Here is a 26,593-nt window from a genome sequence, read left to right as displayed (position 1 = left end):
AAATAAGAAATAAAGGTACTTACTCTCTAATACCTTCTTCACTTCCTTTATCATTCGTCTTCTTTATCCCTTCCTTCCTTCCTTTATTCCTTCCCATTTTTCATTATACATTACATACTTTATTATTCTATTTATTTATCTCCGTAAAGCTTAGTCATGACTCGATACACAAAGTTGGAACGGAAGCGCCACGTGGACGCCTCAGAGTCCTTCACTGTCACACCATTAATGCCTTCGAAGGTAGTAAAGTCAACCGACAACCCAACACAGCAACCACAACAGCAACAGCAACAGCAACAGCAACAAAAACCACAGGTATCTAACGAAAAACCGTCAGGGTCATCATCATCATCATCATCATCATCATCAGAGAAGGCCAAGGAAACCAAAGCAGAAGGAAACAAAACGAACAGTAAAAAGAGAAAGGCCGAGACAGAGCCAGAGACTAAGGCAGAAACAAAGACAGAGACAAAGGCAGAGACAGCAGCATTAGAAGTTGAACCATCTAATGAAAATGAGAAAAAGAAGAAGCAAAAGAAGAACAGCAAGAATAAGAAAGGCAAAGATAACACTGGAAAAGATGCAAAATCGGAATCAAACATGGGTAATTTTTTTTTTTTTTTTTTTTTTTTGTAAACTATTTCAAGGAAGGAGGAGGAGGAGGAGGAGGAGGAGGAGGAGGAGGAGGAGGAGAATCAATCAATCAATTGTTTTGCAAACTCTTATTTTTTTCCCCCTTTTCTTCATCTCTAATCATCTCTTTTATAGATAATTCAACCAGATCAGAGAGACGTCGCTTGAGGAGACAGAAGGAAAAGGCAAATGCCTCGGTAGGTTATTTTATCCCTTCCTGTGAAACAAGACACACATCCCTACCCAATATATATATATATTTTTATTAACCCATCATGAACTATTTTTTAATATTATTGTTATTATTATTATTTTTATCATCATCATCATGATATGCTTATAATGATTAAAAGATATGTTTTGCTTGCCGCAAGACAGGACATAGTGCCAAGAACTGTAAGGAGACCACAGGAGAGGTTGGGATGTGTTATAGCTGTGGATCATTAGAACACACGACCAAGGATTGTAGAAAACTCTCAAAGGATGGCAACAAGTTCAAGTTTGCGACCTGTTTTGTTTGTAAGGAACAGGGACATCTTGCAGGGAAATGTCCCAAGAACGAGAAGGGGTTATACCCCAATGGTGGATCCTGTCGATTCTGTGGGAAAGTGGATCATTTAGCAAAGGATTGTAAATTGACCAAGGAAGAGGTCGGGACTCTGACGGTGGGGAAGATTGATTTGGTTCAAGGAGCGGATGATGATGATTTCCATATCTTTGTGGATGAGAAACGAAAGTTGACCGAGGAACAAAAGGCGATCAAGAAGATTATCAAGACGAATAGTCAGAGTAATGCAAAAGCAGTTAAAAAAGTCGTTTCTTTCTGATAAAAAAAAAAAGTAATAATATATCAGAAAAACTAGTTCTATGAATGAATGGATGAACGATAGCTTATGTTCTCGGGTTTCTTACTGTAAGCTGAGCTTTGACTTTTTGTCTGGCGCCTTTCCTATCCTAATATCCTAGGCGAAGGGAAAATCCTGATCCAATTTTCTTTTATGTACCCCACCCCCACGAGTGTGTGCACGTGCTTTGTGACCTTTTATCACAATTTAAACAACAACTTTTTTTTTTTTTTTTTTTTTTTTTTCGGTGGCTATCCATCACAAACTTATTTTGTTTTTTTTTTTTTTTGTTTTTCATTCATTCATTAAAAGACAAAAAAAGTGCAACCAACACACACATTCCATGTCTGACGAGAAAGCCGAGTCTACTGTTCAGGAGGATCAACAGGAGCAGGTTGAAGCTCCACAGAAGAAGGGCAAACAAGGAAAATATCGCAGAGAGAAACGTGAGTGAATCCGTCGAGGACCTCTTCTTCCTTTCTTCCTCCCTCCTTTCTCTTTCGCCATTCTTTTTTTTTTTCTTCTTCCATTCAATTTTATCATATTTATCATGAATTGGCTTTATTTGATTGCATAACTGGATCAAACAGGATTCTTCAAAGAAGGATACCAACAATATAACAGCAGTTAGTTAATGCTGTTAGGAAGGCTGGTGATGTGGCTGATGCCTTACATATATATTCAGGAGAAATAACAAACGCAGCAGCTTATATAATAATTGCTTCTTATCGCGAGACCTTTATATCTAATCCAATCCCTATATATATAGATATATATATATTTGCGTATATCACTAACGAATAATTGATTTTATTAATTTTTTTTTTTTTTTTTTTCCCCCATTTCAGCATGGGACACAGATGATATTGATCACTGGAAGATTGAGGAATTCAAACCGGAATTTAACCCTGCACCGTTCACAGAGGAATCATCCTTTGCGACCTTGTTCCCCAAATACAGAGAAAACTATCTGAGGGAGGTATGGAGTCATGTCACCCGAGCATTGGAGAAGGTCGGCATTGCCTGTGTCCTCGATTTGGTCGAGGGTAGTATGACCGTCAAGACCACCCGTAAGACTTGGGATCCTTATATGATCCTCAAGGCTAGAGATTTAATCAAACTCTTGGCTCGTAGTGTGCCTCTGCCACAGGTATTAAAAAAAAAAAAAAAAAAAAAAAAACTCTTCTTTGTCATCGTCTTCAACTTGTGCATATTATATATGTAACAGATTATCGCTTGATTTATTTACTTTTATTTATATATATATATATATATATATCCATATCTAGGCCCTCAAGATTCTTGAAGACGGGATTGCATGTGACATTGTCAAGATTGGCAACATTGTTCGAAACAAGGAACGGTTTGTGAAACGTCGACAACGTCTGTTGGGACCGAATGGATCGACATTGAAGGCAATGGAGTTGTTGACACAATGCTATATTATGGTTCAGGGAAACACGGTCTCTTGTATGGGACCCTACAAGGGACTAAAAGAAGTTCGTCGGATCATCATTGATTGTATGAATAATATCCATCCGATCTACCATATCAAAGAATTGATGATCAAACGAGAGTTGGCAAAGGATCCAAAGCTGGCAGAGGAATCCTGGGATCGGTTCTTGCCCCATTTCAAGAAGAAGAATGTCAAGCCGAACAAACAAAAGAAGGCCTCGAAAAAGGACAAGAAGGATTACACTCCCTTCCCACCAGCTCAAACCCCAAGCAAGATCGATCTACAATTGGAAAGTGGAGAGTATTTCCTCAAACCCAAGGAGAAAGAAGCACGTGCTATGGAACGGAAGAAGGTAAGAGAGAGAGAAAGAAAGAAAGAAAGAGAGAAAGAAAGAAAAGATGTTTGATATTTTTATTACTGTTATCATTATTGTTCTATAAGTTTCTTTATTCTGATTGTTGTTTGCTTTTTTATTTTTTTATTTTTATTTTTTTGCCCCCCAGGAGGAGCAAAAAGAAAACAGCCTCAAACGTCAAGCAGAACGCGAATTGGCTTATATCCCACCTGTGGAGGATACACCCAAGAAGAAGAAGAAAAAGTCTGCGGAAGCATCATCATCATAATAATAATAAAGGAGACATGCATAATTTTTTCTTTTTTTTTTTCCAAGCAAATCTTCCAACTTGATTTTTTAATTATTCAGTAAAAAGATCATCCAAGTCAAGAAAGGAAGATAATAATAATAATAATAAAAAAAAAAAAAAAAAAAAAAAAAAAGCATCAACATTTTTTTGAATTATTATTAGATTTTTTTTAGAGACTCTCAAGCTTGTTTGTTTTTTTTTTGTTTTTTTTTTTACCCATTATTATTATATAAAAGTGTGTAATGTAGGATGATCATGGCTATCATTATCGTTATTAAAGAAAAAGGAATGTTATGTCAACTCCCAGAGTTGAATCATAAAAGGATGCAGGAAAAAAAGAAAAGAGGAAAAAAAAAAAAAAAAAAAAAAAGACTCTAGCCATCAAGGCAGAGTTGGAGTGATATTGAGTAAAAAAAAAATAAATAAATAAATAAAAAAAAATGCAATACCAAAAACTGTTGAGGTTGAATTGTAATAGGAATGATGGCCAACAATTAATAATAATAATAATAATAATAATAATAATAATAATAGTAATAAAAAGGTTGAGGATGAGGATGGTGATGGTGTTGGTGATAGCGATGACGATGACGATGACGACGACGATGACGACGACGATGATGACGGTAGTAGAGTGAGCAGCGATAAAGTCATGAGGATTTGATTAAAACAAGAATTATAAACATTCTCTAATTTTTTTTTTTTCTTTTTTCTTTTTATGACCAGTCCTCACGACGATTTGATCGCAAACTCTTGTTTGGATTGAAGTTTGAGGACCCAGATCCGGTTTGGTCCATTGAGGGGCGATCTGCAGAGAGAGAACCTCGACTGGCTGCATAATCATCCGCATAACTCTGCACACCCCCTAGGGCCTCACCCGATGATCTAGGAAGAGCCTGTCTAGTCATCTCAAAGCTCCTCATGTCACCCCTGCTCGCCCCCTGTCTTGGACTGGATGTCGTGACGGGTGAGGAAGTGGTGCCATCGTCTTGACTTGGTCTTCCTGCCAATGCGGACACAGCTGCCTGTTGAGCATTCTCAGCATCTTGTCCAAACAGGTCACCGCCTCTTAATTGATGTTGACGGGGCGACTCTTCTAGTAGGGCCTGAGGATTATGACCGCGGAATTTGCTACGAGGACTACCCACGGATCCTACAGCAGTATCGGATGAATTCTCAAAATGGTTGAGTGAGTTCCTTTCATAACTCAGCGTGCCAGAGTACAATTCATTATTATCTCCATAACCATGTGCAGTACCAGCTGAAGCGGGTCCTGGTCCTTGCTGCTGATCATAACCGGGATAGTCATAGCCCTGCTGATAATTTAATCCTGTTGTTGCTCCTGTTGCTGCTCCTGCTCCTGCTACTGCTCCTGCTGTTGCTCCTCCTACGGCTGAAGGGTCAGGAGCCCACATATCTTGGGGTCCAACATATCCATTTGGATTATACATCATACTCTCATCATAATAACCTGTTGCAACCTCACCTGAAGGTCGACTCAGGTCATCGCCATTCCTATACATGATCTCGGGCAAGTTATTCTGATCATATCCCATCCCACGACCCCTGCCCGTGGCGCCTGAATATGCCAAAGAATCTTCCTGGAAAATGGAAGGGTTGGTTTGATAACCCTGCTGGGTTGCTCCATAGGGATCATATCCCATATCACCACCATATCCTCCTCCTCCCATAGGATGAGCGCCATATCCTGGATGAATACCCCCACCGATGTTTGATTGGTTTTCATAGTCATAACCGTAATCGTCATATCCAGCATTTCCGTATCCGTTCGCTCCTCCTGCCACGGCTCCGGCCATGGCTCCAGCCCCAGCCCCAGCCGCAGTTGCTGTTTCGGATCCAATGGTGTGTCGTTGATTAGCACGTGCATCGGTTGCACTCATGCCCTGTAAATTATCAAATGTCAGCTCATGGCTCTGACGTTTCTTGCGTCGGTAACAGATAATGGTGGTTGCAGCAATAATAATTAGAGCTAGAGCACCAACGACAGAGCCAACGATCACGGGAACATTATTGCGGGGTGATGGATCGCGACTTCCTGGAGGGACAATCGGTGTAGGGTTTGGAGTAGAAGTAGGACTAAAGGAAGAAGGAGAGGAGATGGATTGGGAGAATGTAGGAGGGATGACAGGACCGTCAGTGGAAGGGGAGGGAAGAGAGGTAAAAGTGGAGGAGGCAGAAGAGGGGAGGGTAAAGGAAGTAACAGGATCGGTTGTGGTGGTGTAGACTGGATCGGTCGTTGTTGTCGTTGTTGTTGTTGTGGTTGTGGTTGTGGTTGTTGTGGGCGCTGCTGTCGTTGTAGGTTCTTGTGTTGGAGATGGTTGTGTTGGCTAATACGATAAGACGGAACAACAAAACAAAAACAAAAAGTTAAGATTAAGAGAATAAAAAGAATAATAAGAAAAATAATAAGCAAAAAGCATATGGATGATGCAATGATTATGATAATAATGAAAAATAAAAAATAAAAAAACTCTGGGTGAGCAAATAAATAACTAAAAAAACTAAAACTAAAAGAGACATACTTCCTGTGCCTGAACAAGTCCTGCTGCAGAAAGTAAGGATACCATGCTCCACCAAGCAAGAACAGACGAAGGTGATAATTGTTTCCGCAACATGATCATCTGAATCATGATCAAGATGAATGTCGAATTCGATCCCAACGTTCAATTAGAGGAAGGAAGAATAAATAAAATTAAAAATAAAAACAATTAAAAACAATTAAAAAAAAAAAAAAATGAAATAAAGTCAGTTCCAGATATACGCCAAATGTTTTATAAAAAATAAAAAATATAAACGGTTTTTTTTTTTTTTTTCCCCAGAATTTGACGTACTCAAAAGATTTAATAAAAAATAAAAAAATAAAAAAAATAAAAAAAGGGGGGGGGGGGGGGGAGGAAGGAGAAGGAAAGAATTAAAAGAATGAATAAGGAAGAAAGTGAGAAAGTAAGAGAGAGAGAAAAGGTGATTAACGTGTAAGGGAAGCGAAGAATGAGACAAAGAGGAAAGAGGAAAGAGGAAAGAGGAAAGAGGAAGAGAAGGGAGAGAAGGAGAAGAGAGTAAGAACGTAAGAGTGTAAGAGAGTGAATAGGAAGGAGGCAGGGGATGGTGCAAGAGAACAAACAAAAAGAGGAAAAAAAAAAAAGAAAAGAAAAGAAAAGAAAAGAGACACTCAATGGGGATAACAAAACAGAAGAGAAAAGGGAGAGAGAGTTTTTTTTTTTTTTTTTTTTTTTTTGCTCTGTTACTGAGTATAGATGTACCACTTCCATCGCCATGGCCCTTCCTCTCTCTATTTCTTCTCTCTTGCATGCATTCAAAAAAAGAAAAGAGTAAATGTTTCTCTCAGTTCCTGGGGCGTCAAGGCACTGATTGCACCCAATTGCATCTGCGTCAGCATTTTCCTTTCTATTTCCATCAACACAACAAAAACAACAAAAACAACAAAAAGGGCAACAAATTGTCGGACGAACAATGTAATGTACACCAAAAAAAAAAAAGTCTTGGGAACCTGTCGATTTTTGGAACCTGACAACATTTTACAATCCTTACACATGTTCCTTTTGGCTCAACAACAAAGGAGCATCCAAGGGTTATGGGTAACACAATCAATGTCCAGCCCAGCATTTTACTCCGCAAAAAAAAAAAAAAAAAAAGAATAAAGGGCGCAGAGGAAGGACCCCAGCCCATAAAATCATCCATTGAAGGATCTTTGAGCCCTATGTGCGCCCAATTCGAGTTTCGTTTATTATATATTCATTCATATATAACATGCAATAACTAATGATATCTTTGGCGGCGTACTGCGAACATTTCGATTTCCTCCGCTGTGTTATTTCATTGCTGACCGATAAATCGAAAAAAAAACCGGTTCTTGACCCCATTCCTCATCTTCCTTCAACTTCTTTCTTTTCTCTTTTCTTTTCCTTTCTTTAGTGAACACAGGAATGCCTGTGCGTGTGATCAAAAAGTAAAAATAAGGGGGGGAAAGACAGAAGAGGGTTAAAGTAGCCCTTTTTTAAAATTGAATGTGGTTCGGATCCCATCCACCCATCCACCCATCCACCTATCCATCCACTTTTTTTGTTTTTTTAAACTTCTTGTTGCTCTTCGCTCACTTGCTTTTACATGCCTTTTTGTTAATGCTCTGGCTCTCTCTCTCTCTCCGATTTAAAAAACATGTTATACCTACTTCTGTCTCTTTATATTTATATAAATCTTCAACAGGCAACAAGCATTCAACATTCAACATTCATCCTTTAGTCTGCATCTTTTTTAGTCCTCTGGTTACTCGGACTCCTTAATTGCCCACCATGCATACACCACTAAGCTCATTAACGCATGCATATACTTGAATATTTATTTCTGGCTCCCCCCCCCTACTCTTCCCCCCCTCCCTTTCCTATCACCCTACTCCCCTCTCTTTCTAGCCTTTACATCCATATTCTCTCTCTCTCTCTCTCTCTCTCTCTCTCTCTCTCTCTCTCTCTCTCTCTTTCTCGCTTCCAATATCCTTATTTATCTTTTTTCTTTTTTTTTTTTTTTTTTTTTTCTTGACCTTTATATCAAAGTGTATACTCATATTTTTATACGATATAAATATACATTCTGCAATGAACAGAATCAGAATCAGAAACAGTAGCAGTATATAAAATACCACAGCTACACACACACACATACCTTTGCCCCATTTTTCCTTCTTGTGTAATCTGAATGAGAGCAAAAACACTTGACCTCCCAATCCATCAACGAAACACTCTTATTGGACCATGTGTATGAATATCTATATTTCTATCTGTCTACCTACTGTATATATATGTATGTATATAATATCTATATTCAGGTATATATATATATAAATATATACATTCATATCACCAGATTGGAATGTTACCCTGAACTGTAACTGCACGCTCGTAAATTTATAATTTATTGATGCATATCAGGAATCTCCCCTCTTCTTCTTTTTTCTTCTGGCCCCACTGACTGATGTTCTATCGGCCTTTTCTGTTCTCTTCCCTTCGGTTGCAATTAAATCTATATATCGCCCATTTCATGCCATCCCATGCACCTTCTATCTCTTCAAAACCATCAAAAGCATGTGCACACATCTGAGCAAAAACCTATAATTATCTTGAATCAATCATCATCGTCAGACCACATCAAATCTAATAAAGTAATATTAGTAATAAAACATTCCTTCAAAATAAATTATAAAACGCGCCACGTGTACATTGTCCGTTGACTGCTGCGGCCATCTCATGTTTTCTTATTTTTTTTTTTATACTTTGCTTAACCTTTATTATAGTAATTTTTTTTTCTTTTTTTTTTCTTCCCCTTTATTTTTATCATGTCAATAGTTTGAATATGCAAATGGATGTTTGTTTAGTCATGCAATAGAGGTGCAAAGCAAAATAAAAAAAAAAAAAAAAAAAATCAGGACCAAATGGAGATATTTACAATCAATGCTTCAGATCATGCACCAATTTTTTCAAGAACTGTACTATTCTCCCCAATCCACTAGCATCCGGCCTCGTGCCGTTCTGACCATCATACTCTTCATATCCGCCTCCATCTCCTTTGTGCCCCCCCTCTGGCGGAGATCGAATCTCTAGATCCTGTGTTGTTGTTGTCTCCATTGCTTCCTCTGTTTCTCTAGGCCCTGCCTCCTTCGTAGTCGTCACCGTCACAACTGTTTCCATATACAAATCATCCTTCTTCTGCTCTCCCTGTTCTCCCCATTCTTCCCACATGCTCGTGAACGGGTTTGTCTGTCGATCGTTTGGAGACATCGATGAATCTCGCCAGAGACGTCCAATAGCCACAAATGGCCTCTGCCATGCTGGTATTCCCACCAGATCTAGCGACGTTGATTTAGTCTCCCTGAACGCCGCAGCATTCGCAATCATAATCATCAACATCACTGCCGCAATCGATGCCATCACTGGCTTCCACCATTTCCTCATCATCCCCGGCACCTGCTCAAACGACAACGGCTTCGACCACCAGAGTCCCATCTGTGAGCTGCCAGAGCCCGAGCGAATGAGTGCTGGCGATCCCACCTGCGGTGCAAGATTCGAGGTAGTAGCCCCGCCTTCTACCCCACTGCCTAGTCCATTAGTCCTTGTACTCAACACAGGAAGGATCTCACCATCCAACCTTTGTTCTGTCTGTGGGTTTTGAAGCTCAAGTGGTTGCTGTGGATGTCTTTGGCTAGTCTGCTGAATTACAACTACTCCTGCATTGAATGGCGGTTGCTGAGGGTCATGCGCTACAACAGCCGATGCCGCCCTTCCAATCTGCTCCAGCGATCCAGATACCTCTCCATACCCACCTGCTACATCCTGCGCTCTCTCCAAACCTTCATGCTCTATCTGATTCACATTCCATGTCTCAGCTGTGGCTCTCACAGTTCGAATAGAGAGTCTAGGCCGGCCTCGAATCATGTATGCCCCATAAGTAATCGTCCGCCGCTGGCCAACCTTACCGAGATTCGATATGACCTCAAAGTCTCCTGACGGCTCATCATAGTCTATACCTGTTAATAAAGAAAAAAAAAAAAAAAAAAAAAAAAAAAAATTGTTATTCCATGCATCATGACATGTGTAACTATAAATATAAAAAATGTCATATTTACCTCTAGCCAACTTTGGAAGGCTGGCAACAACCACATATTCCCCGACAGGCAGGGAAAACCCTGGCACAACCAACTTGATCCCCAAAGTCTCATCCTCCATATCTTCTTGATCACAGTCAAATGTATTAAATCCATAGCTTATCTCGATTTGATGAAGGTCATTGCCATTCAAGGATTCCTCAGGGATAGGGATCATCACTGTTCGCTGGCCAGCAGACTTCCTGTCCATATACATAATCGATTTCCCGCAGGGCTTTCCGTCAACTAACACGTTCCAAATCTCTGCTCCATCAAGCTGATATACACGTAGATATGGGTCATCATACTGAGGCAAGACAACGTTGGAGAGCGTAATCCTTGCAAAACCCGGCTGTCGTTGTCCACCAATGCCAATTTCCGCGCGAACCCTTTCAATCCTGGCAATCCGTGCTACAGCTTGATATCGTTGTGCAACAACAGCAAGTCGGTAATCAGTTGATTGGTATTGAAAATGCAATATGGACGGGTGCCTTCCCGAAAGACCCTCCTCTAGCTGAGAATGGCCATCAACATGAGATGTCTCCAGAAGACGCGCATTGAACCGTTGGATCATGAGGTCGCTACTCGCGTGAACATGGATGCGTCCTTTGTCCCAAGTCGCTCCATGCACATGAATCTTGGGGATGTTGCACAAGATATCTTTGCCATACCCCACACAGACAGCTTGGCCCACGCGGATGCTTATTTGAACTGTTGTCGTCCCTTCAGTGCCGGTGAAAAACCAAACACGGTATATTGGTGATGGATGATGATCATGATCTGTGCTCGAATCTTTGTCTAGATTATCAAGATATAAAGGCACGGTCTGTCCCGTTAAATCGGGCACTAGGCTTTCCCAGTCCTGTACAGCATCACCGGCTATGTCTAGAAGCGAGACGTCACTGGCATACCCATGCTTGATATCCTCTAGCTCAATTGAAAAATCCATGAATGGCTGTCTCCACCCTAGTTTCTGAATGCTCAAAGTCAGCGTACTCTCAGCTGAAATGGCAAGATCACAATCATCCAAGTCCAAATGTTGATATTCGATCAGCTCCTCTATTTGATCTGCTTGATCAGTTGCATGGCTTTCTTCTGGATCTTTACGCTTCCGATCCTGCAGTAGTGTTGATGACTTTGTCTGGTCAGGCATGCCCGAGATATGCACTATCATATCTTGTTCAACTTCCTGAACGAAATCAACAGCATCACGAGGTATCCAAGACACATGTAAGGATGAGCTGGGCGCAAAGCATCCAGCAATTTCGAATTCTGGCTTCGTCACATTTTCTGTCCCATTCCGTGTCTCTTCCGCCTGATTCTTGACAGCAGAGCCTTTGTCGTTGTCGCTTGCAATGAGTTTCTCCACAAACTGCCCACTGCCTTCTAGTAGCTCCTGAACCTCGAGCCAGAATTGAGCATCATCGTCTGATTCAGGATTCAAATGAGCTTCATCCAATGTAGATAAGATTGGATAAACATTAAACTCAAAACCGTTGCTGAAATTTTCATCGTCGTCACAGTGTGTTACATCCGTGTCTGTATTCGCCCGAGCTTCTACATTGATGCCATTTTCCTGGTTAAGAGACTGAGGGCTCTGAACTTGAAACTTGAGGAAGTTGCTTCTACACTTGGGAATGTGAGGTAGATGGATACTCCGGGAACCAGTACCCAAGACAAATGGAACATGAATGGACAACTGCACAAGGTAGTCGCCAGATCTGTTGGCGACAAAGCACAAAGCATTGGATAGAACTCCAATATGTGTCTGAGGCGTAGCGTTTCGAGCCGGCAATGATGAGACGGACGACATCGAAAGTGGTCTCTTTTTTGATGGTTGATCACTTATAGGTGAAGGTGCGGGTGAGATTGTCTCTGTTCGTTCTACTGTCGCCTGAACCCAGGATGTGTCTTTATCCGCTTTGGAATTTGCTAAGTCGATTTGAATCGGGCACAAAACATTGTTGTCAGTATGGCTGTAGTCATTGAAGTTTGTTTACATTATTCTTTTTTTTTTTTTTTTTTTTTTTAAGCGGCAGTTTCGTTTGCCTCTAATTATCTCCATACTGAGTTGAGGTCCAAAGTCATCGCTGTCTTTTTGATCAGCTGTGCCTAAATAGGTAACTTTCCAACGGTGAAGGATAGTGGACGTCGGAAGCAATGGACAGGTTGTCCAGATATCTTCGATGACGTGAATCTGCAGCACAGAAATAGAGCGTAGGTTAAGAGAATAGATGAGATGGCGTTAATAAATTTCATCCCTTGTTTCCCCAAAAAAAAAATATTTCAGCTGCTTTTAGCTTTTTTTTTATTTCCTCCTCTCCGTTACCTTTACTGCAATATCTAATTCCGCTCCAGTTGCAGAGACAGATGAGCTAGTTGATCCAATGATCTTGAGCTGCTTTCCGTAAAATCCTTGCTTGGGATGAGGAGTTGACGTGAAGGATTCTATCAGGTTCGACATCGCCAAGATCCTTGTATTTGCCATGAATTCTTTTTCTTTAGTTAAAACAGTTGTCTCAGGTGAAGTCGTAGATGTTGTCAACAGCCGTGCTGTGCTTGCTGTGCCCCCAGAGGTCCCTGAAGCAATGGACATGGACCGGTGTCGTGGATGAGCACTGCCTGTCCGCGTTAAAAATGAAAACGGGTGGACTGCTGAAGAACTTGTGGTTGCTGCTGCTGGGATAGTAGTAAATGATTGCTGAGTCAAGCGCTTGCGAGCATTTGTCCTGCTGTGTTGGCTTGAAAGGCTGTTAGAGCTTGATTCTCCATGGAAGCTGTTCCTGTTGCTAGCTTTTGGAATAGGAGCGTGATCCTCGGCAAGCATGATTTGAATGAACTGATTATCCTTCATAGTCTGATAGGACTTGGGTTTGATTTAAAAGGCAGCTCAACGGAAATAGACTCAAGACACAGTGGCGTCAAGAATCAGGTGCTTATGACCAGGCTTGATTGCAAAACGACTGTTCTCTGGTACAAGCTGAAAGAATAGGGAAGTCTAATCCTGTCTAGGGAACAAGGACAAGAGGAAGAGAAAAAAGGAAGCGTATGAAAGATAAAGGAAAAGGGAGGTGATTGTTGAAACTGATGATGTCAAGAATGGGAGAGCGAGAGTGCGTATGTGAGCGAACTGATGTCCGTAGTCAGTGAATGTCAAGCAATGAATGGAAGGAAAAAAAAAAAAAAAAAAAAAAAAAAAAAGAGAGAAAAGGAGAAAGAGAGGAGAAAAAAGGAGTCAACAAAAAAATTACACACAATGCTCTCCACCGCCCATTTTGCTCTGTCCAAGGGAAGGGTCGTTGCATAATTTGCCATGCTTGCTTACTATTCAATTTTGTTTACATTTACATTAACATTGCATCGACTGTTTTGTATTGTGGAGGAAGTTGAGGGTGGCTCTCCCATTCTTGTATTCAATACATCATTCTGGTCAGACAAAGCACCCTTTTTTTTTTTTTTTATTCTTTTGGTACCATTTAAACATGAGGAAAAATACTCCTGCATCCAAACTAAACCACAGTTCTCTCATCATTACTTGGCTTGCGGCGATATTCCAAATTTGGATTCATGCGGCACCGAAACATTTGTCTGTTTGGAAACGCCATAAAGGGAGCTCATTCTATGAACACATGTGGAGTATATTATAGATGGTTGCAGGATAGGAGTTCAGGAGAGTGAAAATAAGGATTTACATTAATATGCAATCAAGGTGTCGTAAACATGGCACAAATCGTAGATACGGGATCTTCATTGTGCATCCAAAGAAGTTTTTTCATTAGGTTGTAAAACGGAAAGATTTTTTTTTTTTTTGTTCATGCATTAGATGAGCAAAATAGGACTATTCCATTGCCGGTGCATTCGAGATCAAGATGTCCATATCAAATGTCGTTGACAACTGCAAGGAACTCACCAAACTCGAGAAGGGCGTTATGTATAGGGTTGTCAACGCTTATTAGCTCATGTTCTGGAGGATACTGACCCTCGATAGCATTGTCATAAAACACGAAATGGCCCTCTAGACCTCAAAGAAGGGCTCTCCTCAATAGCCAAATGCTCAAATGTTTGTTTCTGTACGCAGTATAAGGGATGAACCTCGATGGTTGGTTTGGTCTATGATATCTAACGCGTACACTAAGATCCTTCGCTTTCGATATGAGATTGTTATTTTAGCACTTGTAGTCCACTGTTATAGAGATTGGCGTCTATATTATAAATGTAATTGTTGTTCTGTCGAGCCTATTACAAAATACACCCGATAAATAACTACTTCTTTGCATCCGACACTGTTGCGCAGAAGACCATCCGTACAAGATCGCCTGTATTTTGGATATGCTTTGTCGTGTGGCCCGTCAAGGCCGCGTCCAGACTGCTTCATATTTTGTGGAACCAACTTCTTGACGTTTCAATCCTGGACTTCTGTTTGAGAGACAACCTAATCTTACCTTCAATAGGCATAATTCAGGACTTTTTACCCCCTTGCCTTCTGGGAATGGCCAATTCAAGCGTCAATTGATCCACACTAAAGTAGGGAAGTTCCTTGCATTCAATCTGCCGTGCTGAGAGTATATCATAAATGAAAATCCGGCTTGGATGGCTCCGCATCATTAGGGAAGCTACTCACTTGTCTTTAAGTGTTTTAGTGGACGTTCTTTGGCTGCCTTAGTAGCAGCAGTCTGTCATGATTAAGATCGAATAAGTCCTTTGGTGGCCTTTATTTGGTATGGTTAGAGCCATATTAGCTTTATTTATAATGATTTGAAAGACAACATCGTCAGTTAGGCCTAGCGCTTTGTGTTAGAGGTCACGTAGATTTTAGTTGCTATTTCCGACATCATTCTTGCTGGCAACCTGAAATGTGGAAGAGAGCGAGTGAAGGATTGAGAGACTATGTATGAGAGAGTGAGAAAGTGAAGGGTTTTGCCACCAAACACGTTGGCTAAGTTTACGGAAAATGTGCCATGTGATTGTATCTTGGTGTGGCTAGATTTGCCAAGGCTCACTCATAACGAAATGAAAATAGAAGTACATGTACATGTATTAAGTCATCAATACATCTTCAATGCTTATTTGTCATGTTTTTCATTATTTATTACCGTATATTTTTTATAATGAACTTGTGTTACAAATAACACGAAAAGAAGTCATTAGGGCATGTCAATTCATGGTGTATATCGAACTATTTATCGTAGAATAGTGAGTTGAATGTTGATCCTCCTCCATCAGTTATCTGAACGTCTAGTCTATGTCTCCACAATGCTTTGAACCCACTCCAATGCCTACCTGATCCTTCTTGATTCTGATCCTCTGTGAGCCCGTGGTGAAATTGCCTTTTAACTTACTAGGATGTTCCCACTCTAACTCCCTTAATGCATATTCTCTTTGAACGCTGACCCCAAACTGAGCGCAAGACCTTGTAATTCATTCGGACACTTGTCTATGCCGGATGTTTGTTTTAAGTAGTGTATCGTACTGATGCACACCCTCCTCCCATTGACTTTCTGACTATTTTTTAGAATACGATTGAATTGAGGCGCGAAGGCGATTTAAAAAAAAAAAAAAAAAAAAAAAAAACATATATTTCTCGTTTCATTTCTTAAATCAAGTGGAAATATTAAGTTTGTGGCCGCGATTGAATCAAAACTGAATAGAAAATCCTACTCAGAAAGTCATTGGGAGGAGATAAATTTTAGGAAACTGACAATCCAGATTCTCCCCCATTTTGAGTGACATTAACAATCATTTATTGCTTTTGATGGAGCAAGTTTTAGGTCCTCGATCCTTAGTCCCATTACCATCTCAACTGGGAGCGGAAGCGGGGGATTTCCCTCTCAGAGCCGCGGGATTCAGGGGGACCAAACCTATCAAGCTCCCAATGAATTGTGCGCCTTGGAGATCCATGAAGAGCAACAAGAGGAGGATAGACTCGGGCGGACGAGACACCGATAGAAAGATCCTCGCCATCAACCTGCTCGGGGTAGACAATATTGTAGTGATCTTCTTTTTCTCCACTCTTTGTGAGCTTCCATTGCTGTTCATACCAGGCAGCGAAAATAAAGGCACCGGAGCGAGCCTCTTGCACTCCGAGGGAACGCTTAGTCGCTGGATTCATGATGACGACATGGTCATCGTCAACGTATTTGATGTGCCAAACTTGCTCCAGGGATCTTCCATCAGGGAGCAAGAAAACAGGTGATTCATAATCTTTGTCATCCACAGTAATAAAATAAGAACCATCTCTGATACGGTAAACCCATCTTCGAAGAAAGCAGCAAGAGCCACTTGTAATAAAGCAAGGAGGGTGACCAAGGTGACTAATCGAACCATAAGCTGGAGAAAAAAAAAAAAAAAAAAAAAAAAAAAAAAAGACCAAACAGCGCAAAAGGTCAGCACTCAAATGTTCAAGAATATCTTGTTCATATTCAGCAATAGGGGATAAGATGAGCTTGCAATGGCTAGAAGTTGAAAACCCATACCTTAAATGTTGGTGCTTGTGAAAAGAGTTATTCTGTACTTTAAGAGGTGGATGTGTGTAGGCAAGACATCTGAGGAAGAATAAAAAATAGAAACGAAGAAGAAATGTTCTTTCGGTTCAGTTATTTTTTTTTTTCCCCATTGCTTTGAGCTCTCTCTTTTAGACCCTTTATAGGCGTCGGCTAACCACAATATGTGCTCTTAATTTCTGAACTACAAATTTGGTAGAGAGCGCGTATACGTCCAGAAAAAAAAAAGGTAATTGGCGCAGAGATGACGCGAATGGCCTGTAACAGGGTCAATGGGCATGCATGAAAAGGTAGCATGACTGCCTCTTCCCACTATGCATTGCAGCATCTTTTTTTTTTTTTTTTTTTTTTTCTTTGGCGCTTAGTTAGCCTTCCAAGCCTTAGTAAATCTGCGAATTACATAGCCTTTTAAGTGGTTAAATGGCGACAGATCATTGTGATTGATACGAGGGATCATTCATCTCCCACCTAAAATACGATCCTTTAAGGTAAAAGTTTTTTCCCTTCCAATTATTCACTTCCTAGATTCCATCCAATATCCACTTACCCATCTTCAAATGCCCGAATTGACAGAAGGAAAAAATGTAATTCTGTGAAAAAGACATATAAATAAATAAAGGTCTTTGGCATGCTACCACGCTGTTTCCACTGACATGGAAAACATTAAATGCATACAGCGCCACAAGGGTATTGAATCATCAATTATCTACTGGATACTGTACGTGAACCTTTAATATATGAAACGGTAGCCTGATCAGAATCCTGCATCTGAGACTGATGCTATTTGGTTATTATTCTGACCAGATAATATAGCGGGCCCAGTCTTCCCTATTGAGAGCCATTGGCGCGGAGAAGAAAGATCAAGCTCAAAGCATGTATAAGGACCATTTCCGATCAATAATCTTTGTATAAAGCAGAGAATAGTTTGATAGATAGAATGTTTAATCCTTTTTTTAAAGGAGCATGCATTGTAGGTATTGGCCTTCGCTTTATTTTAATATAAGTCACGATATTAGGGCATAAAGACAGATAAAGTGAGAAAAAAGTTGTTTGCTCTAGGTCATTGGAGATGGAAATGATTATTTCATACGATATCTAATGCACACTATGAGGTCCAAACCAGAGAGCTATGCTTGCCCGACTGAATAGATTGATTTTTGTAACAATATAAGAGAGATAAGGACAAAGATTAAGAGCAGGCACTGTCAGAAGGATCTGCACGCTCTGTTGGGCGCAAATGCTGATGTGATAGTGGATGATAGACTCGTCACCAGCTTGTGTGACTTTTGTGCATTGCACTAACGCTCACTGACAGGCTGGGACCAAACTTAAGATTTTAGGGGGGTCAACATTTTTTTTTTGAAATTTTTTCTAAGTCGTACAAACCGCAGAGAAAATTTTTTTTTTTTTGTGCGTCAGGTCGTAGGAACAACTCTTATTTTTTTGTCAAAGTCGTTTTTGTGCAGGGAAAGATTCTCTCTTTTTGCCAAAGTCATTTTTAGGCGGGGAAGGACCTGACTCATAGAACATGTTTCCTCATTTTCCTTCATTCCCCCCATCAAAGTTTCCTTCTCTCTTTTTCTTCTTTTCTTCATCTCTTTTCTCCTTCTCTCTCCTCTTTTCTCTTCATCTCTCTCCCTCTTTCTTCGCTGCACATTAAATAAATTTTATTTCTCAAATTAAAAATTAAAAAAAATAAAATAAAAAATAAAAATAAAAATAAAGATAAAAAAAAGCGCAACAAAAATGTCTACTGCCCAGCTACAAGACGTCTTTAAAACCATGAAAAAATATAGACTGTCACTCAGGGTCTTTTTGAACGCTTGTTTCCAATCACAAAGCCAAGGTATCCAGGATGTTGTTCAATGCTTTTATAGAGACAATGGGCCTGCTGAAGCTATCGATCTCTGGCAAAAAGAAATGAATCATTCATATCAGCGAGAGAGTACTGCCCGTGCCGCTGTTGATTTTGCCCTCGAATATATCAAGGGCAAGCTGAAACGAGCCTCTCCAGGATAAAGCCCTGCACTTTCCAGCGAATAGCATCACACAGGAAAAGATCGAAGGATTCGAGCTCGAGTTTGTTAGCGAAGTTTTCAAGAAGAAAGCCCCTGTTTTTCACCAGTTCTTGACAGACATTGCGTATACAAACAGTCATTGTTCGAAGGACCCGTCGAAAGCTGTACCTGTGGTTGCTAGTGTATTTGCATTCCTATACAACCGTAGATGCAACTATATTCAATCGATGCTAGGGCTGTATTTGTTCAGTAAGGGAGTTCCGCGTAAGGTCATCACACTTTTAGCATGCGCAGGATTGTCAGTATCTCATCAGTCCCTCATCAGAGGCATGGAGTCAACATCCAATGGCGCTCTTAAAAGTGTTCAGGCCAAAGTAAAGGCTAGCCCCTTTCTAATTGTTTATGACAACATAAACATGGCCCGCCGCAAGCATAATCAAAGACTTGACAACCAGGACTCGTTTGGGAGCGGGACTGCAGCGACACTCGTTACCACAAGCGTAACTGCAGAAGAAGAGCGACACACCGAACCCGCTCGATGTCTCCAGCTTAAAGATTTGATGCCTACGACGGCGAACGAAACGCATCTTCGAGAGACCATGCGATTCCACCTGGTCGATGTTCTGCGGAGAAACCTCAAGGGCTACGAAGAAGTGTCGATGCCTGTTCCATCGAAGCTGCTACTTCCGATTAAAAAAACGGAGGCTTTCCCACTACCATCAATGCACATTAACCAGGCCACGATTGACGGAAACAAGGATGTCCTGGAAACTATTATGGGACAGACTCTTAAGATACCCAGTGAGTGGTTCGATGGAAAAAGGGCGGTGGTTACTGGTGACCAGCTTACAGTGAGCAGAGTTCGTTCATTAAAAAGGCAACGTTGCGATGATGTTTCGACCTACCACAGGTTTGAGTGGGCGGTTCCTGTCATACAGCTTTTTCATCTGCAAATGGTCCTTTCTTCAACGATCTTGCGTACCCACTATGGTGACATAGGAGTTCCAGGATCGTTAGCATATTATGCAGCGAAATTAAGGCGAAAACGTGTCACCCCCGATCGGTTTGATTTCCATGCAGTAAATGAGCTTCTCTTTCACGCATTTGATGCAATGGTAATCCGTGCATGGCAGCTTGTCCAGGAATGTGAGGATCTAGCTGAAGACTCTATGTTTTTTCCCACAAGTGTGCTACAAGAGCTGAGCGAGAAGAATGTGAACAGGATTCTGGACAGGTTCCTAGATAAAGCCAACCGACCCCAGCTCAATGGAACTGTTTCTGATAATGCTGCTCTATTTATAAGAGATGCTAATCTACATAGAGTTCTCATCTGCTATCAAGGCTGGGGATGTTGGGCGCATTAGGGAGGCTCTGGTATGGATTACTCCCATTTGCCAAGCTGGAGGGACAAAGAACTACGCATACGAGCTCCTGGATCTTCATTGTGGCTTCAAATACGCCTGGACTGAATAGACAAGCCATGCTGTCATGTCTTCTTGGTTAGTGAATACTACAGGCCAGGAAAATCGTTGGATACCTACAGATCTTTTCCAAGAGCACAACAACTTGCTTATCAAAAAGATACGAAAGGCAAACGGTTCAACCTGGGATGAGAAACATGGATCAAGGTCTACCAATATTCACTCGCTCGGACAAATGGAAGACCAGATGAAGACTTCGTTTGGCGTCCCTTACTCAGGCACCAAACACGCTACAAAGAAAGCGGTCCATGATATCAATGAGATACTCGTATCCCTCAGGCAGTATGATATTCTTGAGTCCTATAGCAAAGATCAGCCTCCGAAATATCATTCACAGATTGCCAGCGCACATCCTGTAGCAGATCTCATCAAGGGAGGTTATGAGAAGATGCAGGGGACAAAACACCTCCAATCGTTCATTGAAGCGAGAACCCGTTCGCATGGGGGACCGCACAAAAATATAAACGATGAGGCGATGGAGGTTGACGGAGACGATGCTGTGGGTATTGTTTAATTATGTTTTATAGTCCTCACGAAATTATCATCCTGTTCCTGCCGTCCTCATGTCTCTGATCCCCTGTTGCCTCCATTGCGTCTATATCTTGCTGTCCCTATTGTGTTTGTACCTTCCTATCCCTGTGATCTCTATGTCCCTAGCTCCTACTGCTCTTGCTATCTTCAGTCGTTGCAATCTCCAGTGACTTGGCTAAAGTGTCATTTATATTACAGAACTGTAAGACCAGTGTAAATTAGTGTAAATTAGTGTATATTTTGTATGACCAGTGTAAATTAATGTATCTTTGTATTTTAATTGATTGAATATCTTCGAATGTTTGCTTAAACCAGATAAAGGCGGTCATCCGAATCCAAGTAGTCACCCAAGATCCAAAGAATTGAGCAATATCCAGAAGTTGGCGAAAGGCGCATTGATATCGATGGAAAGATCTTTGAAATATATTTAAAAAAAGTATGCAGTTTGAGGTAGTGAGGGGGTTGATCTTGTAGTTTTAAACACGTTGATCCAATATAGTTGGACAGATAGCTCGAGAATGGCGGTACATGGCTCACTCCACTTCCACATCCAAGCCAAGATACCAAAGCTCAATTGCCATAACTATGATTCAGGATCTCATCGTCAGCATTGGAAGAGGTGAGTGAATTGTTTAAGAAGGCATCCTGCAGTTTGAAGATACTTCGTGCATGATCCATCTTGACTTTATAACTTGGAGTCAAAACCTGTACAAGAGTGGCGTTATTACCATCTGGATATTCAAAGCTGTCCTGTGTCCAATAGCTATGATGCGCCTCGGCGGTGATATTGCGCAATGCTACCATGCGTTTGATGTTGAGGAGCAAGCAGCACAGCTTGAATTGCAATGAAAAAGTGCTCTTCTCTGAGCTCTTCTCTGAGACTCTATTCACCACAGTGTTGCTGAATTTGTTGAAGGTGGTCTGCATTTCCCCAAAATAGCTTTCAATCCTTGAGCGAAAGCTGCCAAACATGTCGTTATATCTACTCTCGCTGTCTGTCAATGCAATTCCTTTGCATTTGCGGATTGGGCAGCTGAAATTTGACGATTTCAATATTCCACTGCCTGTTATAATGCCCTCAATATACTGTGTATAGCCACCATCTAGAGCAATGCAATCAAGGGGATGGATCTTCTTCTCAATAGCCATTCTAGAAAGCATGGTTCCATCATTAAAATCGCGGCATTTACCGGGCTGAGATACAAAAACAACCATACCATTAATATCGCAGCATACCTGCGTGCGGAATCCTGACTTTTTGAGTTTGTATGAATACATGCTAACTTTATCTGCATTGATGTAAGCGACTCGGCTGTCATGACCATCGAGGTGCATCGTGATGTGTTGAATGACTCTGGATTCACATCCCGTGAAGAGAGCAAACGCAGCCTTATGCTTGAACACATACTTGCCAAATAGGCGGTCAGTTTCCCTTCTAAAACATGTGCCTCCCTGCCAAAAAAAGTCCTTATAGACATCATGAAACGAACTTTTGGGCAAGAATGCACCCATCTCACCAGTTGGAATACCTTTCAACAGCATATAAAGTATAAGCACGCCTTTCTCAGCATTCCTGTATGGGCCAGGATAAGGCCTCGTGCCAAAAATCACAGCCAGGAAAAAGTACACAGGAATGATGCCCAACTTGTTCTGTACAAAGTCTTGATCTTTCGAATATCTTGTATATCTTTGATCTCAGTACGGTGGAATTTGTTCCGCTCCACAGTCGGCCATTCCTCGTACAGGAATCCCCACTGCATTGATAACAATTTGTCAAATTCTGCATCCATTATCAAATATCACCAGTACTTTTATTTGCCTCAATTCATTTTATTATGTTGCTATCTCTAATCATCGCATTTCAAATATTCGTACTGTATATTTTTATGTTAGAATTCTACAGTATAAAATTAGGTCGTTCTCACTTTTGGCTACCCGTGCACGGACCAGGCTTAGCGGTGGGTAGACTTCCAATATTTTTTTTTTCTTTTATAGAATGCATTTGCAAGTCTACCCACCGGATAAACATTTTGCTGTGATTTAAACACACAATTTTTTTAAATATCAAAGGACATCTGCCGTAGTGAAGCAACCTTTGAGTAGTGCACCAGATGATATTTCGCACAGCGTTTGTTGACTCCCACAATCTTAACACCAAGCACATCATGTAAAATATTGTTTAGATACCCTAGTTGGTGTTTGAATATCCAATTATTGTGCGTTGGTTTCTTTCTATCCAGTGCTGTGCGAGTGTTATCCATTTCCTTCAAAACGCCTTCCCATATCCTTCTGATTCCTTCTTTGAGAGTCTGTGCTTGCACAGTATTACTGGCGAATACATCTGTGAATTCACATGATGTCATGATATCCGCTGCATATTGCAATTTGACATATCGCGAGCCTTCAAGATTGTGATGCACTTTGGTTTTTGGGCATAATCCTAGTCTAGCCTCCTCCCTTTGTCGGACAGCCTCTAGTCTATCTTCCAAAGTGGTGCTATTAGTGGTGTATAGAGAGCACAGGTTCTTGTAAACGCTTTTCTCTTTCTCATTATCATAATCCTTGACCCACTCAGGCGTCACAATGTCAGGTGTGGTTATATTGTAGGCTTTCATCAAGCGATATTTAGACACTGCATACTTATCTGCATGTGTGAGCTCAGGCAACTCGCACAACTCAATGAAATCCTCATAGGACAGGCTTCTTGCATTAGCTATCTGCTGATGGCGCTCATCTTTGATCCTAGCCAGTATTATTTTCTGGGACTTGATAATTGGATGGCCGATAATATTACTGAGTCCTGCTTGAAGAGAAACCGATCAAACCTCGGAGAAAAGTGACAATATCACATTCCTCTGTTTCATGGTCCCAGGCGACATACACGTCAAGCTTAAGATTCAGAAGCTCGTTATCAACAATGGTCAGAATGTTAAAGCAACACCTAGATATTTAAAACATGCGGGACAGTGTGTCATAAAAACTCACATCAATACCGCATATGCAGGAGGACCGCCGAGGTTCAAGCATGAAGAAAAGAGTCGAATGTCAATCAAGTGAAAGGAATTTTGTCTTGTAATGAAAATACCATATCTATTGAGTATTCTTTACAATCGTTCATCCTTTATGAACGAAGCCATCACTATCCACTTGCCCTTTAGACAAACGGGATGGCGCTTTTTAATCGGTCCTACACACACACCCAAATCACTAGCCTCATTTTTACCAATCATCTCTTGTTTCCATCATCTGCATTGCCATCTATTATTCTAACATTTTATTATTCTAACATTTGAATCTACTCCACAATTCTCGTTTCCATCTCTCTGACCTTATTAAGCACACTATCTTAATTAAAGGTAATTAATTGATTAATTAGAGCATGATGACTCTTTTTACGCGAAATATACCATTCTTTTTTCTCATTCCTCGTTCGTTCTCAATCAAATCAATATCCTAGTCTGGACTTTGAAAAAAAAAGCCATTTTCTGCGGCGAGAATGGCAGAAAAAAAAGAGCCTTTCCTGCGGCGTGTTTTCGACTTGGAAACTTTTTCAAATTTAAAAAAAGAGACCTCTAGCCAAAATGTCAAGTTTGGTCCCAGCCTGTGCATGTGCACATGAACTTCGTCCTCAGGCTGGTGACGAGACTGAGAAATGAGTTCTTTGCGCCAGAGGGTCAAGCTTGTCGCTCTTTTTGGCTAGACTCTTTCAAATATAAATGGTTTACTTAACAAAATTCTTATAACTGAAAAGGACTAACCAAAAAGAGTGACAAACTTGACCTTCTGCAGCGCACTAAAGATTGTCACGTCACAATGACCCAGAAAATGGCACGTGGCTGATTTGAAAAAAATATTTTCTCACACGTCGCCTAACCTTGCTCCTTTCTTTCCTTTGCTCCACTTCATTTTCGCCACCTTTTTCATATTTCACCACTTACCTCTTTTATTCATTCCAAGCCTTCATCTATTGCCTTTCCTTTCCTTTCCTTTCCTTTTTTTTTTTTTGCCTTACACATTTTTCATTTTTGTTTTCATACAGCGACCACGGGTGATAGAGTAAGAATATACCTTTGCCTATTTAACCATCATTCTCCCTGCATTTCAACCACACTCAGTCCCACTCATCTTAATTTTCAATGGCCACCACAAGGAGCCAAGCACAAAAAAACATGGCTGCAAATGATTCCACAGAGAGCCAAGCACAAAAAAAAATGACAGCAAATAAGCCTGAGGATGCCTCCACACTCAATAAGCGAAAAAGAGTAAACCAGCACCCACAACGAAAAAAGCGCGCCATCCCACTGCTGCTGGTTCTGAACTGCGTTGTTGAGGGAGAAGCAACGTCGTTCCCAGTAGAGATTTTCTGCGATAAATCGGTCGGGATGCTCAAGCAAGCAATCTACCCCAATATTACTGTGGATCCAAGCATTAAGCCCAAAGATCTCACCCTCTACAAGGTCTCCATCCCTGACAAAGGCGAGGCTATCTTTGAGTCAGAAATCGAGTCAAAAGAGGCTCTCACAATCGCGTCAATGGAGCTTTGGGAGATATTTAATTCTGAACTTCCAAGGAAAACTATCCATGTTTTTGTCAAGCCACCGCAGCGAGGTATGTATTAGCTCTTGACGGACTGATAGTTATATTTTCAATTGATGAAGCTTGTTTGCTTATTTTCATGCCCAACACCATGTGATATCACGCCTTTTTTATGTTTGTTTCGTTGTAATACAGCTGTTTTATTTGTTATTGAGATGGATCTCACGTCAGGTTTTTACTTGGGGTATTGATGTGTTTGAGAAAACATAGAGATGCAACACTAACATAGTCTTGATACTTTTCGATTTAATAAAACAGGTCAAAAGAGGGGTCGCGACAATTTTGAAGTCGACGAGGGCGACGAAACTTCCTCCAAAAGACCCAAAGTTGAAGAGGACAACTTAATCAAGGCAATTCGAGCAGCAGGACTTTCCGAAAAAGCCATAGTAGATGGGCGTGCCAACCTTCCTCGTCTTACAAGTAAAGAGTTGGTTTCGGTGCTTGAGAACATTGGAAGCAGAACATCAGAGGCCAACATCTTCCAAGCAATATCCCGAACAGCTTCCAGGCTAAAACGTTCATCTTTTGGAAAAGCAGATTATGTGATATCCAGTCCACCAGGGACAAGGCTTCCGGTGATCGATGCGCAAGATCTATATGTAAGAAAGGAATTCAAGGATCTCTACGATTTAATCACCAAACAGTTTTGCAACGCTGAGGACGATGCACGAAACCGTATTGTTGTTACAGGGACGGCTGGTATAGGGAAGTCATCCTTTCTCATATATTTTGCCATCCGACTACTTGCAACCAGTACTGAGGATGATCCACCTATTGTCATCATCCAGCGAAAAGAAGATTCAATGTGCTACGCTTTTGGTGGGTCATCTACTGTTCAAAATGGAGATATAAAGGATTTCGCCGCCTTCCTAGAGCTACCTAACACTTGGTTCCTAGTCGACAGCTCACCAAAGCCGGAGCTTATGGAGGCTCGAACTATCTTCTCAGTATCACCAAAGACGTTATTTTCCGAGTCCAACATGTATCAAGAAATTGTAAAGAGGGTGGTATGGATTTATTACATGGCACCATGGGAGCTGGATGAGTTAAGACAGTGTAGAAAAATGGTTCGGACCTTTAACATCGTCAGCGAAGAATTTATGATGGAACTCTATGAGAAGATAGGTGGTGTGCCAAGGTATGTTCTCGAGAAACCAGCGAGCCGACTGCACTTTAATAAAAAAGATCTTGATGGAGCTAGGAGGGTAGCATACAG

At 40.9% G+C, this 26,593-nt stretch overlaps 6 protein-coding genes across 6 annotated transcripts; 3 read left to right on the top strand and 3 right to left on the bottom strand.

Annotated features, from left to right (window-relative positions):
* Positions 1 to 15: 15 nt before the first annotated feature.
* BCR41DRAFT_387962 (hypothetical protein) lies at positions 16 to 1,461 on the top strand (the record flags this gene model as incomplete). The annotated part of the gene is made up of 3 exons (XM_022027950.1): positions 16 to 604; positions 769 to 830; positions 987 to 1,461. Exons 1-3 carry the CDS (start codon positions 157 to 159, stop codon positions 1,458 to 1,460), a joined length of 984 nt encoding a protein of 327 aa, XP_021879351.1. The 5' UTR covers positions 16 to 156.
* Positions 1,462 to 1,763: 302 nt separating this feature from the next.
* BCR41DRAFT_357510 (hypothetical protein) lies at positions 1,764 to 3,665 on the top strand. Its single transcript, XM_022024918.1, has 4 exons — positions 1,764 to 1,924; positions 2,327 to 2,628; positions 2,768 to 3,286; positions 3,438 to 3,665. The coding sequence occupies exons 1-4, from the start codon at positions 1,822 to 1,824 to the stop codon at positions 3,555 to 3,557; spliced, it is 1,044 nt and encodes a 347-aa protein (XP_021879350.1). The 5' UTR covers positions 1,764 to 1,821; the 3' UTR covers positions 3,558 to 3,665.
* Positions 3,666 to 3,964: 299 nt separating this feature from the next.
* On the bottom strand, positions 3,965 to 6,476 carry BCR41DRAFT_423763 (hypothetical protein). Its single transcript, XM_022030326.1, has 3 exons — positions 6,431 to 6,476; positions 6,122 to 6,220; positions 3,965 to 5,926 (listed from the first exon to the last, which is right to left on the bottom strand). The coding sequence occupies exons 2-3, from the start codon at positions 6,218 to 6,220 to the stop codon at positions 4,295 to 4,297; spliced, it is 1,731 nt and encodes a 576-aa protein (XP_021879349.1). The 5' UTR covers positions 6,431 to 6,476; the 3' UTR covers positions 3,965 to 4,294.
* A 2,555-nt stretch (positions 6,477 to 9,031) lies between these two features.
* BCR41DRAFT_423762 (hypothetical protein) lies at positions 9,032 to 13,410 on the bottom strand. The gene is made up of 4 exons (XM_022030325.1): positions 12,581 to 13,410; positions 12,319 to 12,448; positions 10,234 to 12,183; positions 9,032 to 10,134 (listed from the first exon to the last, which is right to left on the bottom strand). Exons 1-4 carry the CDS (start codon positions 13,103 to 13,105, stop codon positions 9,059 to 9,061), a joined length of 3,681 nt encoding a protein of 1,226 aa, XP_021879348.1. The 5' UTR covers positions 13,106 to 13,410; the 3' UTR covers positions 9,032 to 9,058.
* Positions 13,411 to 15,964: 2,554 nt separating this feature from the next.
* Positions 15,965 to 17,356, bottom strand: BCR41DRAFT_410002 (hypothetical protein; the record flags this gene model as incomplete). The annotated part of the gene is made up of 2 exons (XM_022029426.1): positions 15,965 to 16,578; positions 17,299 to 17,356. 2 exons carry the CDS (start codon positions 17,354 to 17,356, stop codon positions 16,040 to 16,042), a joined length of 597 nt encoding a protein of 198 aa, XP_021879347.1. The 3' UTR covers positions 15,965 to 16,039.
* A 1,141-nt stretch (positions 17,357 to 18,497) lies between these two features.
* BCR41DRAFT_398272 (hypothetical protein) lies at positions 18,498 to 20,764 on the top strand (the record flags this gene model as incomplete). Its single annotated transcript, XM_022028952.1, has 3 exons — positions 18,498 to 18,696; positions 18,788 to 20,091; positions 20,243 to 20,764. The coding sequence occupies 3 exons, from the start codon at positions 18,498 to 18,500 to the stop codon at positions 20,762 to 20,764; spliced, it is 2,025 nt and encodes a 674-aa protein (XP_021879346.1).
* Between the last annotated feature and the right edge of the window lie 5,829 nt (positions 20,765 to 26,593).

Source organism: Lobosporangium transversale, assembly GCF_002105155.1.
Source record: "Lobosporangium transversale strain NRRL 3116 chromosome Unknown BCR41scaffold_30, whole genome shotgun sequence".
Classification (NCBI taxonomy): Eukaryota; Fungi; Mortierellomycota; class Mortierellomycetes; order Mortierellales; family Mortierellaceae; genus Lobosporangium; species Lobosporangium transversale.
The sequence above is the reverse complement of the archived record's forward strand: the minus strand, read 5'-3'. Positions and strand labels throughout refer to the sequence as shown.